Raw genomic sequence first — 13,868 nt, 5'->3', positions numbered from 1 at the left:
ATATCTTCATCGCTAAAGCATTAAGCAGCAAAATTCATTAGTATTATAATATAACGAGCTTTTGCCCGCGGCTTCGCTCGCGTTGCGAAGTAATATTTTCATCCCCTATTTTATCCCCTTGGAGGTAGAATTGATCAAATTCCTTTCTTAGCGGATGCCTACGTCATAACATCTACACGCATGCCAAATTTCAGCCCGATCCGTCCAGTGGTTTGGGCTGTGCGTTGATAGATCACTAAGTCAGTCAGTCAGTCAACTTTGAGTTATATATATTTAGATGTATAAATGCCCCTCAATTCAAGGGTAAAACGCTAATAATAGGGTTATGTAAAAATATTTTTATTTCAAAGCCGAGGCGAGTGAGAGTATATATTAGCCGACGCAATCGTGAATGCCTTACTTTGATAACGCGGCGATAAGCGCCCACGAGGAAGTACCACGCGACAATGTGATAGCGATGCCGTTCAATTAGCGATACCACTGTTTACATTACAAAGAGTCATTTAATAAAAAACAGAAAAATATACTACAATCGTTGCGTCCGTCGCGTCGCCGTCAGAAGTAAAGCATTGGAACGAGCTCCACGCGGACCGAATACTAAACACTAACAGCAAATAAATCTGTCGCTTAAAGCGATATACCCAATGCATGCATCATTTTCCCGTATAACAAATAAATAAGGAGCGTCCAATATATAAAAGCAAAAAGATCGCATTATAAAGCGCCTCCCTGGTCAATATTTACGTGAGTGTGCATTGTCTGGGCGTCTATCAAACCACTTTTCTACCATGTACTTCCGATACAAAAACCCCGCGCTGTTTATAAAAAAGCAATCAATTTTCCAAGAATTTGTACCAAACAGGAAAGTGTAAAATTATTTATTTTACAATATGTAGATTCAAACAGTTGGCAGTTAGTGTAACAAGGATCGCTGCACGTGACACGGCGTTTATTACAGAGCCTCACTAACATCTCGTCTTAGCGTGCTATTAGTAAGTATTGTCTAGTTACGAACGGTTAAATAACAATGTGGTTTAAAATCAGCTTGTCACGCACGGGATAACGCGTTATTACAAAGCAGAGCCTTCATTGTTTTGTTTAAACCTGAAATACATTTTCGTAATGTTGAAAACCACTTTTTAGCACACACCATTTGGTTACAATTTATCTATGTCTATGAAACACAATACCAAATATTGTTGAAACTATACTTCTAATTTACAGAATATAATTTACGGGTTTGGAGACTATCATAACCATAGATATAGCGTAGCGAAAAAATTCTAAGTCTATGATCATAACAATAAATAAGTTACTGTCATAAACAATATACATCATCATATTAAATTATAGCAGGCGTAAAAGCAAGTGAAAAAACGATATCGATTTCTAATAATATAATTGGACACTGATTATAATTATTTTTTAATGACCACATTATGGAGCCCGCGAACCAATATTTCACCAACGCAATAAGGTTTAACGAGTTCTGGTATATTACGCTATAAAGAGCTGCTAATGGACTAAGTGCTATTAAGGAGGCCTTACCCCCATTTGCATACTTACACAGAAGCTTGTAAAGTATAACTGGCTATCTAGGTTCAAAAAACTGTTAATATATTATCTTAATATCTCACCAGAATGAACGGCAACATCTTCATCAACGTCCAAGTATGCTCGTCGAATGCTGATAGGACTATTAGCAACTTGCGCTTCATGTTTCTTGATCAGAGCACCAATAACTTCCGCTTCACCGCCATTATCATCAACAAATTTATCGTAATCGTCAGTCAAATCTGCCACTACCGCAAGGTTTTCTTCTAATCCTTCTTCGATGTGTCTAGATGTTATACTCCGTAATAAAGAGTTACTTCTAGATAGTTTGGTGCTTCGAGATCGTCGAATGAAGTTCAGACCCGATATCTTACCCGGACTTTTATTAGGACTGTCCGGTGTAACTGTAATTCTAGGAGTTTTGAAGATTGACGTGGAGCTACTGCAACCTCGAATCGGCGAAGGTGCAATAAGATTTTGCGGTAACGTCTTTGATTTCTCCTTATTGGGAGATAATAATTTCGGAGAGTCTGGTATTAAAGATAAATTAGAAGTCCTTATACTATTTTTTGTTGGCAATTTGTTGATGTATGCCGTAGAATTGTTTAGTTTGGTGGATGAAATTGATTCTGTTAACGGTGTATATATTCTATCATATCTTGGTTCACAGGATGTTGTACTTCGTAATCTCGGTTTTGAATGCCTCATGAGACCTGTTTCAGCAACAAGCTTCGGACTGGTAAGGTCGCGCTGGCCTATCCGCGTCAAAGCTTCATTCGAACTTATCGTCGATGACAAGGGCCGTCGGTATCTATGGCCTGGACTTAAAGCGCTAAGTTCACTCTCACTTTCTGTAAATGAACTGTCAACATGTAACGGAACATGCAATCGTGCGTTCTCAGATATATCCCTTCTTCTACTGTGTGTCGTGACATCGTCAATATTTTGCCCGCATATCAAAGCCTCTTTTTCTTGCGCAGTCAATGGTAAGTAATTGTCAAAGCTTTCGAAGAGAGGTACGTAGAAAACGGAGCGACGTCGTCCTTGGTCGTCGCAGCCTACCGAAGTGTTCGGTGACAGGGCTCTCGACATAGTGGTTGTGGCGCGATGGCGGATGCACGCCACGTTACGGCCGCTTACTCTTCATAGTTTCGACTCACCGTTGCAGCCATACGCTTCACTTTGTACCCTTCCCTGGCCAGGTGTCCTTAACTGATGTCATTTCACACTTTATGATCACTAATTAACGCGCCTTGTCTTCTATTGCACATCGAATTCACCGCACCAGGAGATAAGATTAGTGGAGCGTCTAAATAAATGGAATTGATAAGTGTTGGAATATAAGCCCAAATTCAACGCGAGCAAATATTAGCAGTACTTAATTAATAGGGGTAAATAAATAATTCAAACCGTTATGTAAGATTGATATTATACCAGCAAGTAGCAATTTGTCACAGATACGCAATCTACGCCTACACAATACGTATAAATCTCGTTTTAGTTTTAAATGAAATAACGCGTAACAATGCAAATTAAATAGAAAGCTGTGTATCGATCGCGTTAAAACAAGTACTGTGTCGTTTCTATTTATCGTCCGGCGATAAGATTATGAGGCAGCAGCAACCAATCAAGTATCCGAAACAAATCGCAGTTGAAATGACCCAACATGAATAGTTTCCACTATCGAGAATAACCTAACCAAAAGTGTGTAAGTAATGGGTAAAATATCGAAATCTTTGGCTACAACAAGATATAAAGATCGGCGTATTGAGATTCGAAAGAATAAAACAAAACATACGAAATTAAACGCGTGAAATGAGTAATAATAGTAAACACATGTGTTTGTAGAGGGAGCGGCTGGTGTCGTGCGAATATATTTAGAGCCGCCCTAGTCAGCATAGAATTTATTCCGCAATTAGTTTGTTAGCGGGGATCAAGTAATTTAATTAACGAAGTTGCGTGTGCGAACGTAAATTTAATGTGAAATCTGAAGCTCATCGTACGGGTAGGGTTACGTACTTAGTCATTCAGGTAGATCGATACAAAAAACCCTATATTATCTTTTACAATGATTCATGTAAAAGGTTTGTTGTATGAGCAATTAATATGTTAATGTAAGTTTATAACCATTATAACAAAATTTTAAATATGTGGTTAATTCTTTCGTAAGAAAAATACCTTAGGCAAATTACGTATATTCATATACAAATAATCCAATCGCATTTCTTCTCATCGGGAATGTAATAAAATAAAATTAATAACGGGAGAATATAATTAAAAAGCGTCCCAACACAATTTGGCTCTCGTCTTTCTTCCAACAGGCATTCAATTCGCCTTTCTTTGTGTTTTATTCAAAGAAGTGAATAAAACACCGGATGCCTTGTCTTGATACTGGAGATGGAACGAGGTCTGAGGCTGTGAGTGCAAACCGTGGCTCACAAAGCTTGCGGAACAAACGATATTCCTCCTACAAATAGACTCGTTCAGCGTTCATCCTATAATTATACCTAACCTTAGACATATACTTGTAAGACTGTCTTAATGTTACGTAGTCTCTGAATACTTCAATGCAGTACTTTTGAAAATAATTAATTTGATTAGTTCAATGAAGTTGGTTTATAATTTACATCTGCAGTGTGAGTTAAAATATGTGACTATAATATGTGTTTCCTTTAATTATATCTAGACGCACGGTTGTGCGTCCACCAAATTTCCTTAATATTATGTATACATTTCCTTCAATATTATGACTATTACCGGAATTTAAATTAGTTTAATTTTACTTAAATTATTTCAAATTTTAATAATTTTTTTATCATTTTGAATTGATGACAAAATTAAAAGGAAATGGAATAATTATAATGAAAAAATATGGTACAATATTACCGCGCCGGACATACATTTTGAATCGTTTATATTCATAATAACATGAGACACAAAAAGCTAACAATAGCATAAATGAGTTCACAAAAAGCTGAAAACAAGACGTTATCTCACGATTATAAGAACGCATGGAGGGCTTGTTTTTACATGAGTACAATACAATGCCAAAATCCTTGACAACTTAATCTCCTATCGTAATTGGTAGGTAGGTAAATACTTTAATACGGATTATTTGCTTAACATTTAACACAACAAAACTACTGGGGTAATTTAATGTATTTTACATAAAGACAAGACTTCGCCAGAATTACCAAAATCAATCACTAGACATTTGTACTTGAAAATTGACTCACAAGTCTGTAAGTCAAATTAGAGAAAAACCGCACGGTGGGTTTAACTGTTAGGTTTATATTTTAATTTAGTTAGCTAATATAAAAATGTGATGTAACACACACATACATATTAGGTAGGCGCCACAATTTCTGTGATACGTTCATCGCACTATAAAACCAAAACCAAATTGCCCTTGAACTCGATAGTAGGTTCAAGCGACACTTTATAGAGGAAGTTATAAAATTCCTAACACCATTAAGATTTACTGGCCATGGAAATAAAATGTAAACGAGAAACTCGAGTTTACATTGGGTGGACGGTGCGCCGTGACTAACGTGCAATCATGATTCAAGGGGCGCGCAGGTTGATTCGCAATTTGCTGTGCAACTGACTCTGTCAGTAGGTCTTTCAACTCAACAAAACATTACAAAAGACGTCACTTCATAGCTCTCTAGCCCTTTGATAAGAATAGATAGCAGAAGACTCTGCAATCTCATTCGAAGAAATCAGTCTTGTGTGAAATATTTTTAAATAAATGGCAGCCGGTTATACAAAGAATAGTATTTCTTGAACCGAAGTGTACTGGTTTTCTCAATATTATCCACCAGTATAGACTGATCCTACATTTTATATGCCACATTACTGTCATGATGACATTACACGATCTAAAGCTGCCACACAACTCTAGAAATGTAGGATCTTTTAAGTTCTCATTCAATAGTACTTAATTTTTGACTATGCAACAATAACAGCATGGAGGATGCATATTAAATGGCTTCAAAATTAATCTCTCCCAACAGAAAGAAAGTTTCGTGTGTGTTACACATTGAGCAGTAATGCAGATCCCACAAAAAGAGCACGTGGTGAATCATCTTAATCTGAAGCGTTATTGCGGCAGTAACGTTTAGAATGAAATAGTATTATACAAAGCCTAATAAATGCAGACGTTCTACAACTCCAATCAGGAAAAAATCACAAAATAGCTGAAAAAAAAAAAATTTTTTTTTGTTGTTGATATTCGATAATCTGAAATACCATACAGGTTACGCAGTAAAAACTATCAGAAAACAAAGTGCCATACAGTAGCAGTATGAAGCTGCGTGACTAACGCTTGCAGTTATAATTCATTGCAAAATACAGGTTGTGGTGTGCGTGTCACTGCGACTGAGCCGCCGCCATTCGCGCACTATCACTAGGTCTTTCAACTCGCCCAGTAGAGTTACAAAATACAATTTGTACTTCACCCGGCTATAGTTTTAACAAAAAATAAGGTCAATATTTTAGAGCCAATGTTTTTACTTGCGTGATTCATACCAGCCTCTGTTGCAACGATTTAGGCCATTAATTTGCATGACTTAATGTTTTATCAGAAGTGTTCTTATTGATTCATTACATTACGATGTTGACAGGGCGCGATTGAACTATCAATATATTTAGATGTTGTGATCTTGTAGCAATGAGTTATTTTCAGCGTCACAATAACGTACCTACTTCAAACGTCAGAAATAGATCAGACATCTACGGAATAGTATATAAAAGTAGTATACCATAATATTTCGCTCGCATGTTGTGTTAAATTATCATTCAATGCCATATTATGGTACTTACATACTATTATCATGACTGTATGTTAGCGTAGCGAAAAAGTCTACTCTGTAGTTATAATTATAGGCATAATCTATACAGCCACAAACTTAGACACGCATAGTTTAGAAATGTCCTTAGACATAAAATTCCCTTTATTATCTCTTATTGTATTGTATATTTCTGTAGTAGACTGGAACAATAAATAATAGATAAAGAAATAAATACATTTTAAACGTAACATATTTCATGATAGTCGCCCAAGTTAATATAATAATACACTCACATCTCTTATTTATGACCCATAATAGTTTATCATTAAGATTTATTTCTCATCAGAAAGGGAGCAACATGTTACTCGTGCTTAATCATCTCTCCTCACGTATGCGTAAACGACGATGTGCAATATAAACGCAAAATAAAAGAAAAAAATGTAGCAGCGAGAAGATATTTTTCACACGCAGTTCTCGCAAATTATTGTATAAAAAATATCAACGTTCTTTACTCGGCTTGTGGAATGGAATGATAAACGCTACTCGTTCTGTTGTACCGGCGCCGTACAATAACTTTATACGAGTATAATGCCTATGCGCTATGCCTCCTCCTCTAACATAATTATAATTATAATTCCTCTACATATATTATCATCCTTACTAATATTATAAATCCCAAAGTAACTCTGTCTGTCTGTCTGGTTGTCTCTTCTTCACACCCAAACCACTGAACCGATTTTAATCGGAGAATCGATCTTTTGGACCTAAGACGTCGATTATTTTATCGATATTAGTAAGGATTGAATCGTAAACTATGCATTTGATCAAGTGATGATCTTTAGCAAAGTTAAAGGTACGAATTTTCAGTTTTATGTATGTTAGTATGTTATATTATTTTCTTTTAAACGCGGGCGAAGACGCGGGCAATAACTGGTTTTATATAAAGCACGTCATGAAGCACAAATGATTTATAAAAGAAAAAACCGTGAGAGTCCAATATCTTAAATTACTGCTTAAAGTAATGTAAAATTAAACATTGTATGGAAACTGGCATGTTTAAGATACTGATATACAAAGGTACAATATTTCATGCAAATTTAATATGCTGCTCACTACGCAATCGTAGCAACGGACATTCACTATCGATTTTATAAAATTATTGCAAACATTCGATATGAGATATTATGTAATTCAGTAAAATAATGACAGACTGTACCTATACACTTTGAAATTGTACAATTTTCAATTCTTGGATACCAGTAAATATAAATTCCTATGATATGAGTTAGTAAATTCCTCTGTTAAGATAAAGGTATGTTGGCGCGGAATGAAACGAAAACAGTTACGAAACTATCCTCTACGCTTTCGCAAAGTAGTTCCGACCTCAAGAAGTTGCTGGATAACGTAGTAACTAATTTAACTTAGTGCTAAAGTAGCCTTGAAAAAACTGTGATACGAAAGTTATGGAAAATCTAACTCGAACCATATTACGCTAAAAGGTGAAACAAAATTAACTAGAACTTTGAAGGGCTGTAAGTTAATCATAAGTATGTGTAACCAATATCAAATTAAATTAATAACTATATTTAAAATTCACATGAATTAAATTATGATACCTTCTAATAAAGGAAATTCTATTTGTATAACACCTTAAAAATGATAAATGAGTGTACGTCTCTATTTTCGATATTCAAAAATATGTCTACGTATACATACGGATAAACGTAGTTTCATAAATATAACATCAGTGATGGCAAATGTGTTCCGCTCACAAGTTCGTGAGAAACTATAAATCATGTGTGGGCAGATCACACAGTATGTGGGCTTGGTATAAGACATAATTGACACACAAAAAAAGAAATGTGCTGTTTTAAATATAACGGTTCTTTCTTTTGGCTATCGTACTGATATATTTTTAATATGATGTCCTTCTTACTTTGAGTATATTTTTCGGCTTATCAAAAAAAAATAATTAGTAGTAAAGACAAGGTTTGGAATGTCGTTAAAATATAAAATATTATATATAGTTTAGTCCACCTTAAATAAGGAGACCTCCAGAGCCCATGGGAATTTACGTCCAAGGCAAACTTCTATTGTTATGGAGTTTAACCTGTCTGTCACAAATGCAAAGTTACTCCAGAGAAACTAGTTGAAATGCCATAGTTTGTCTGTCTTCCTCCATATCAGGAGGAATCCTATAATTTATAGCCATGTTTGTTTAGGGGTCCAAGATACAACAATAAATTATCCTGTTCAGTACAAATTACGTCCAATCGTTAGAGGAGCTATTATAAGCATAAGATGTCAGCCAAAATCTCATAAAACTTAACTAACGTTTATCATTATGTAATACGAGTTAAAACTTTGTCTAGTTTCAAGTAAAATTCAATTTGCTTCATAAACATTGATATACGAGACACATAATGGGACAACTTCAGCGTAATAGTAAAAAAAAGCGGGAGCCGTCGCCAGAACGGATGTGCTTAAGTCTTCCTTAAAGTGGTTGAGCGAGTAAGATTCTCGACGATACTCATACAGCTACACAGAACATACAGGTTCTTTGAAAGTACCCTTCTTTGAACATCAATAATATTTCCGTGATATGAATATTTATTTTTATTTGTTTCTCTTTCACATCACGCATAGATGTATACCCAAAAGTATAGATATTTTGACTGATATAAAGAGCTTTTAGCATAAGTTGGATGTCTATACCATTTTTTCATATAATAATATTTTTATAACCGACCATATTTATTATCGTTTTTATAATACCTTACTCACATCATACTAGGCCTTCTAAACTACTTTCATTATTCACAACGAAGTAATTTTCACGTTTATACCTAATAAGTATTTTTCTACTAAAAGTTACGTATATTGTATTATGCTATTTGATAAACAATCTTGTGCGCAAAATGTACTTGAAACTCAATTTTCGATAGCAAATTAACTTCGATTAACGTCGTTGATTCGCGTAATGCTGCACGTGTGACGTTGATTTTTTTGATACGCTACATACGTACACTGTTGCAGAGCAAAAATATAGTTTGCGTCAGTCATTCGTCGTTAACTCATAACTGTCCTACTGCTAGGCTCAGATCTCTCTGAATAAGATTTTGTCCACAACTAGCTTAGCCAAGTGTGAATTGGTAGGTGTTACGAACTTTCAAGGGTTCAAGGTTTTTATGATAATTCCTATCAGAATAATTAGGTTTTCATACGCATAATATATCATACTCCATACGGGGATTCGAAACACAAACCTGTGATTTAGAGGCTGAGTTTCAAACTAAACTATCACAGTGAGCAATATATAATTTGCGTCAGTCATTACTTCTAAATTACAAACTGCAGTGGAAAGTTAAGTATGCGGTGGTAAAGAATCAAACGTCAAAGTAACTCGGACGACTAACGAAGCACCGGGCCGGTCCCGTTAAAAGATTGTACCACGACTTAACTGACCTGTATACTAGAACGGAAAAGGTAATGTGTTTATATCTGTTTGTACCCGGTCATGACCCGTGTACTGTTATTTTCGAAAACTATAGATACTTAACTCATACTTTTACTTCTTAGTTATAGGTACTTACATACATAGTGCTATATTAAATTGCAGTTAATACACGTTATCAGCCTCATATTATATATATAGCCCATAATAGGCCTACGCCTTTTTACCACAAACATTAAAATCAGTGTTGCTAATAGTGTAAATTAGAATTGCTATAAAACTTCAAAAACCTTGAGAAAGTTAGGTGGCTATTGCTTATTGTTATCATCATAGTTTCACATTCCTCAAACGATTACTGTTTTGCAATCTTTCCTCTGGAGTAATTTTGAAACATCTGAATGTTTTACAAAGTACAGTTACAGTTAGAAGTATCTAAGACATGGAAAATATAATGAGGTTGGTTCAAATAGCAGCTACCATGATATAGAGTGGTATTAACTTAATAAGCTTACCGCGACCTAACATTATGGATTAACGGGGCAAGTAGGAACTATAGCCGACTTAACTAAAGAAATGTCAAGTGTGCAAATGTTCGTTTAACTTTTCCGATTTTTTCGACCCACATACTATCAAAGTTATTTCCGTCTACTATGATATACCATCTTAGGTATCGCCGGATTGACGGGGATCTCTTTTTGCATATTTTTGAAGAGTCCCATGACGTATCGCATATGGAGCAAGCCTGAGGTCATGATAAAAGCCCTCGGTTGTGGCGCGTGACGGTACATGACTCGAGACAAAATTAGACCGAGATTTACTAATTACAAATTCATCATAGTAAACATAACCTAGATAGCTCAATCGACATTAAAATAATAATTGTTTGAAGGAAAATTAATACAATAACATGAATACAAAACCCACATATAAAATGATTAAGGTAAAACCTTCAGTACATCTGCTGCACATATTATTACATTTAACGACCGCAACCACAAGCAACAAGATAAGTACGTGCTTCTTAAATTACTCTTAAAACATGTTTAGCGGCAATTCCCGTTATTCAATACATTATTAATATGTCAATTAAAAGTACAAAGTCTGAGCTCGGACTGGAGTACGCTGTCCTTTCGCACAATATGTCACCATTTATATCTACAGACATTTAACATATCGTGTCAGACAAAATCATATTTTCTTATATAAAATTTTGACAGACACGGCCTATCAGTACGTGCCGCTTTTTTTTGCTTGACTTGGGGGGGCACTGCCGTGCCCCCAGATACGTCCATTAAATTAATTTGTAAGTTTAATACGATATAATTTTGGTTTTCCATGGCCCGTATCTGAGAGGTATGATGTGTATCTGTGTGATGTGATGAGATATACGTCCTTTATTAATAATCAATCTATCCGATTTTTATCCAAACCAAAGATCGAAAGATTTATAGATATAGAAGATATATAAAGATAGAAGATTTTACCAGAGATCAAATTTTGATAATGTCTGTGAAGAAATTGTCAAACATCGATATTTGGTGGGCATAACCTTACATATTGACTATTATTAACAGGATAAAAATGCACCATAAACTGAGTTTAAGAAATAGAAATACCAGTATACCAGGAACGTGCAAACGCGCAAACAAGTAGAGTCTGAGACAAACGGGAACGAATTCGAAATGATGCAAACAAAGCGAGCCGGGGGCGGCGGAACGTGTTCAGAGCCTCAGAGGTTGCCGCTAGAGTTGTGCAATAACGATTTGCTACGCTACACAGACGTAGAGACCGATGTTGAGACAAAGCCTCTCGGGCTTAAGCACTCAAATGTTCTTGTGTGTACTAATACGATATGCGTATTGTTTGTAGAAGTAAATGTGCATGTAGTCCATGGACACATATAGCTGATTTAAATAGAGACAGAAGAACGTCGCTCATATATTCGATCTGCCCTTTAAAATGATTGAAACAATTCTTTATAGCATTTAAAATAAAGTAGACAACCATTGACTCTACATAGAATTTGAGATTGATGTTAAGGCAAGAGTCGCATTACTTAAAATTCTTAAATATTATTGTATCTACACATATTTATACAGTTTATACAAATAGCAAATAAGCAGCACAGCCAAGCCAAATCAGCACAAGAATTCTCTAAGATTACTCCCAAATGGATTCTACTTTTAGATCGAACAAGAACGGTGCTTTGCGCTACAACTGTTTTAGATGTAGAGTAGGCAACCATCGACTCTACACGGAAGTTGAGACAAAGAGCCACTCGGTCTTAAACTCTAAAATATTCTCGTATGTACAGCTTGTAGAGTTACGAACTTAACTTGTTTATAGAAGTAGCTAAGTTGTGCAACCATCTCTACTACACGGAGGCTGCGCCCGATGTTTAGATAAAGACCGTCGTGAACTTCGTTTGACAATTTCAAGTACTACACTAAGTTTATAGACCTTAAGTATTGAAATACACAAATCTAAAAATTTATAAAAACAGAACTGCCATTTATAGTTACTAAGAATGTTATTCTTAGGACCTTTAAAATAACCTTAAAAATGTTTCACGTCGTAGAGCCTAAATTAAGATGCCTTAACAAAAATATTAAGATTATTATTTTATTTATGTACATAGGCACAACTATTTAAACAAGTTTATAAACTTTAACTAAGCAAAGGTTATGTTGAATCTCAGGCGGATGCAGTCTACACGACCGATACGATTGTGTACACATACAATTGATATACAATCAAGTAGCATTATATCATTGTGTACTTATTCACACATAGCTAGTGTTAAATTAAATCGTATGCCATAAGGTGCGTTATTGTACACAATATTCATCTAAATTATATAGCAGTTGGCACAATAACATAACTGTTATTAGCATAAGTCGTGACGAGGCTCCGCTTGCAGCCCGGGTACTCCCGATCCGTTCACCACCACAAGGTCACGACCACTGTCTGTTTAACGTTAGATACCATTTAAATAGCCAGTTGAAATATTAAAAGGTCAAAATCACTACCTTTTTACGATTACTCTGATGTGGCAACTCTAACTGCGGGTTTAAATTATGCATAAAGCGCGCCGCTGCGCTGCCCGCATAGGTTTATATTCTTGAACTTCTTAGCGCTGGTTGGCGCGGATTTCTACTTTTATAAGTTTATTTTTAGCCCCATTCAATACTAAAACCTCTAAAGTTCTGCTGGGATTAAATCATATTTACTGGCATACAGAACTGTTACTATGCGGTTTGTTAGCAGCAATTTGTACTAATTACGAATGCTTACATTTGAATACAGATAAGTTTATAGACCAAAGCCGCTATCAATTGAACTTTGAGTAATTGTAACGATAAAACTAAAGTAACTTTCAGTGTACCATTCAATATATCATTGAGTACAATAAATACACTAATATAGTATATCTATAACTTTCAATATTATATTAGCATAATGTACATACTACGAGTACATAGTCACATAAACAGCCTCTTAACAACCTATAGTCGCCGATGAAACGAACGGTGAGTCAGTGCCCCTTCTCTCTGAGACACGCGGTGACCACAATGGCTTAGAAGCTAATGAACTAATTTATCAGTGTCCATATATATTGGTTCCTGATTCGTTTAATTAACTAAAGCATCGTTTTAAAATTATTCATCCAAATAATTTTATTATGTACAATAGTAAAGATATAAAACTGTTAATACATTGATTTAATAAAATGTGGTATATATTTCCCATAGAAAAATATGTAGCAATTTAATAAATAAATAATAAGGCCGTATTTTATAATTTATCGTCAATCCAAATCTATTAAAATTAAATTAGATATTTGAACTATCACGTACACGTCCCGTTTAAAGTTTAGTTGTAGCAATCGTAAACTATTGTTTATGTTTAAATCGATTGTGCCATCCTTAATTAATAAATGGATACATTCAAATAATTCCTGCATTAATATTATACTTGTATGAAGGTATATGTATATTTAGAATTGGGTATCCCAATATATTTGTGTAAATAAGTGTTTTCCACATCAGTATAATTCTCCGAACTTT

General features: G+C 35.0%; 1 protein-coding gene across 20 annotated transcripts in view; it reads right to left on the bottom strand.

Annotated features, from left to right (window-relative positions):
* Nucleotides 1-13,868, bottom strand: part of raskol (Ras GTPase-activating protein raskol) — a 200,992-nt gene that overhangs the window by 21,845 nt on the left and 165,279 nt on the right. For 2 of the 20 annotated variants that reach the window (XM_073079021.1, XM_073079022.1), the window contains exon 2: nucleotides 1,638-2,863. The exons of the other annotated variants lie outside the window; for them this stretch is intronic. In XM_073079021.1, the coding sequence (XP_072935122.1) occupies nucleotides 1,638-2,646 (1,009 nt within the window). In that variant the 5' untranslated portion in view covers nucleotides 2,647-2,863. The remainder of the gene's footprint in view (nucleotides 1-1,637; nucleotides 2,864-13,868) is intronic. 20 annotated transcript variants of the gene reach the window in all.

This window comes from Epargyreus clarus, unplaced genomic scaffold (genome assembly GCF_041222505.1).
Source record: "Epargyreus clarus isolate Ecla_fem2 unplaced genomic scaffold, WU_Ecla_fem_2.2 ptg000014l, whole genome shotgun sequence".
NCBI classification, from domain to species: Eukaryota; Metazoa; Arthropoda; class Insecta; order Lepidoptera; family Hesperiidae; genus Epargyreus; species Epargyreus clarus.
This window is presented reverse-complemented; position numbering and strand designations above follow the sequence as displayed.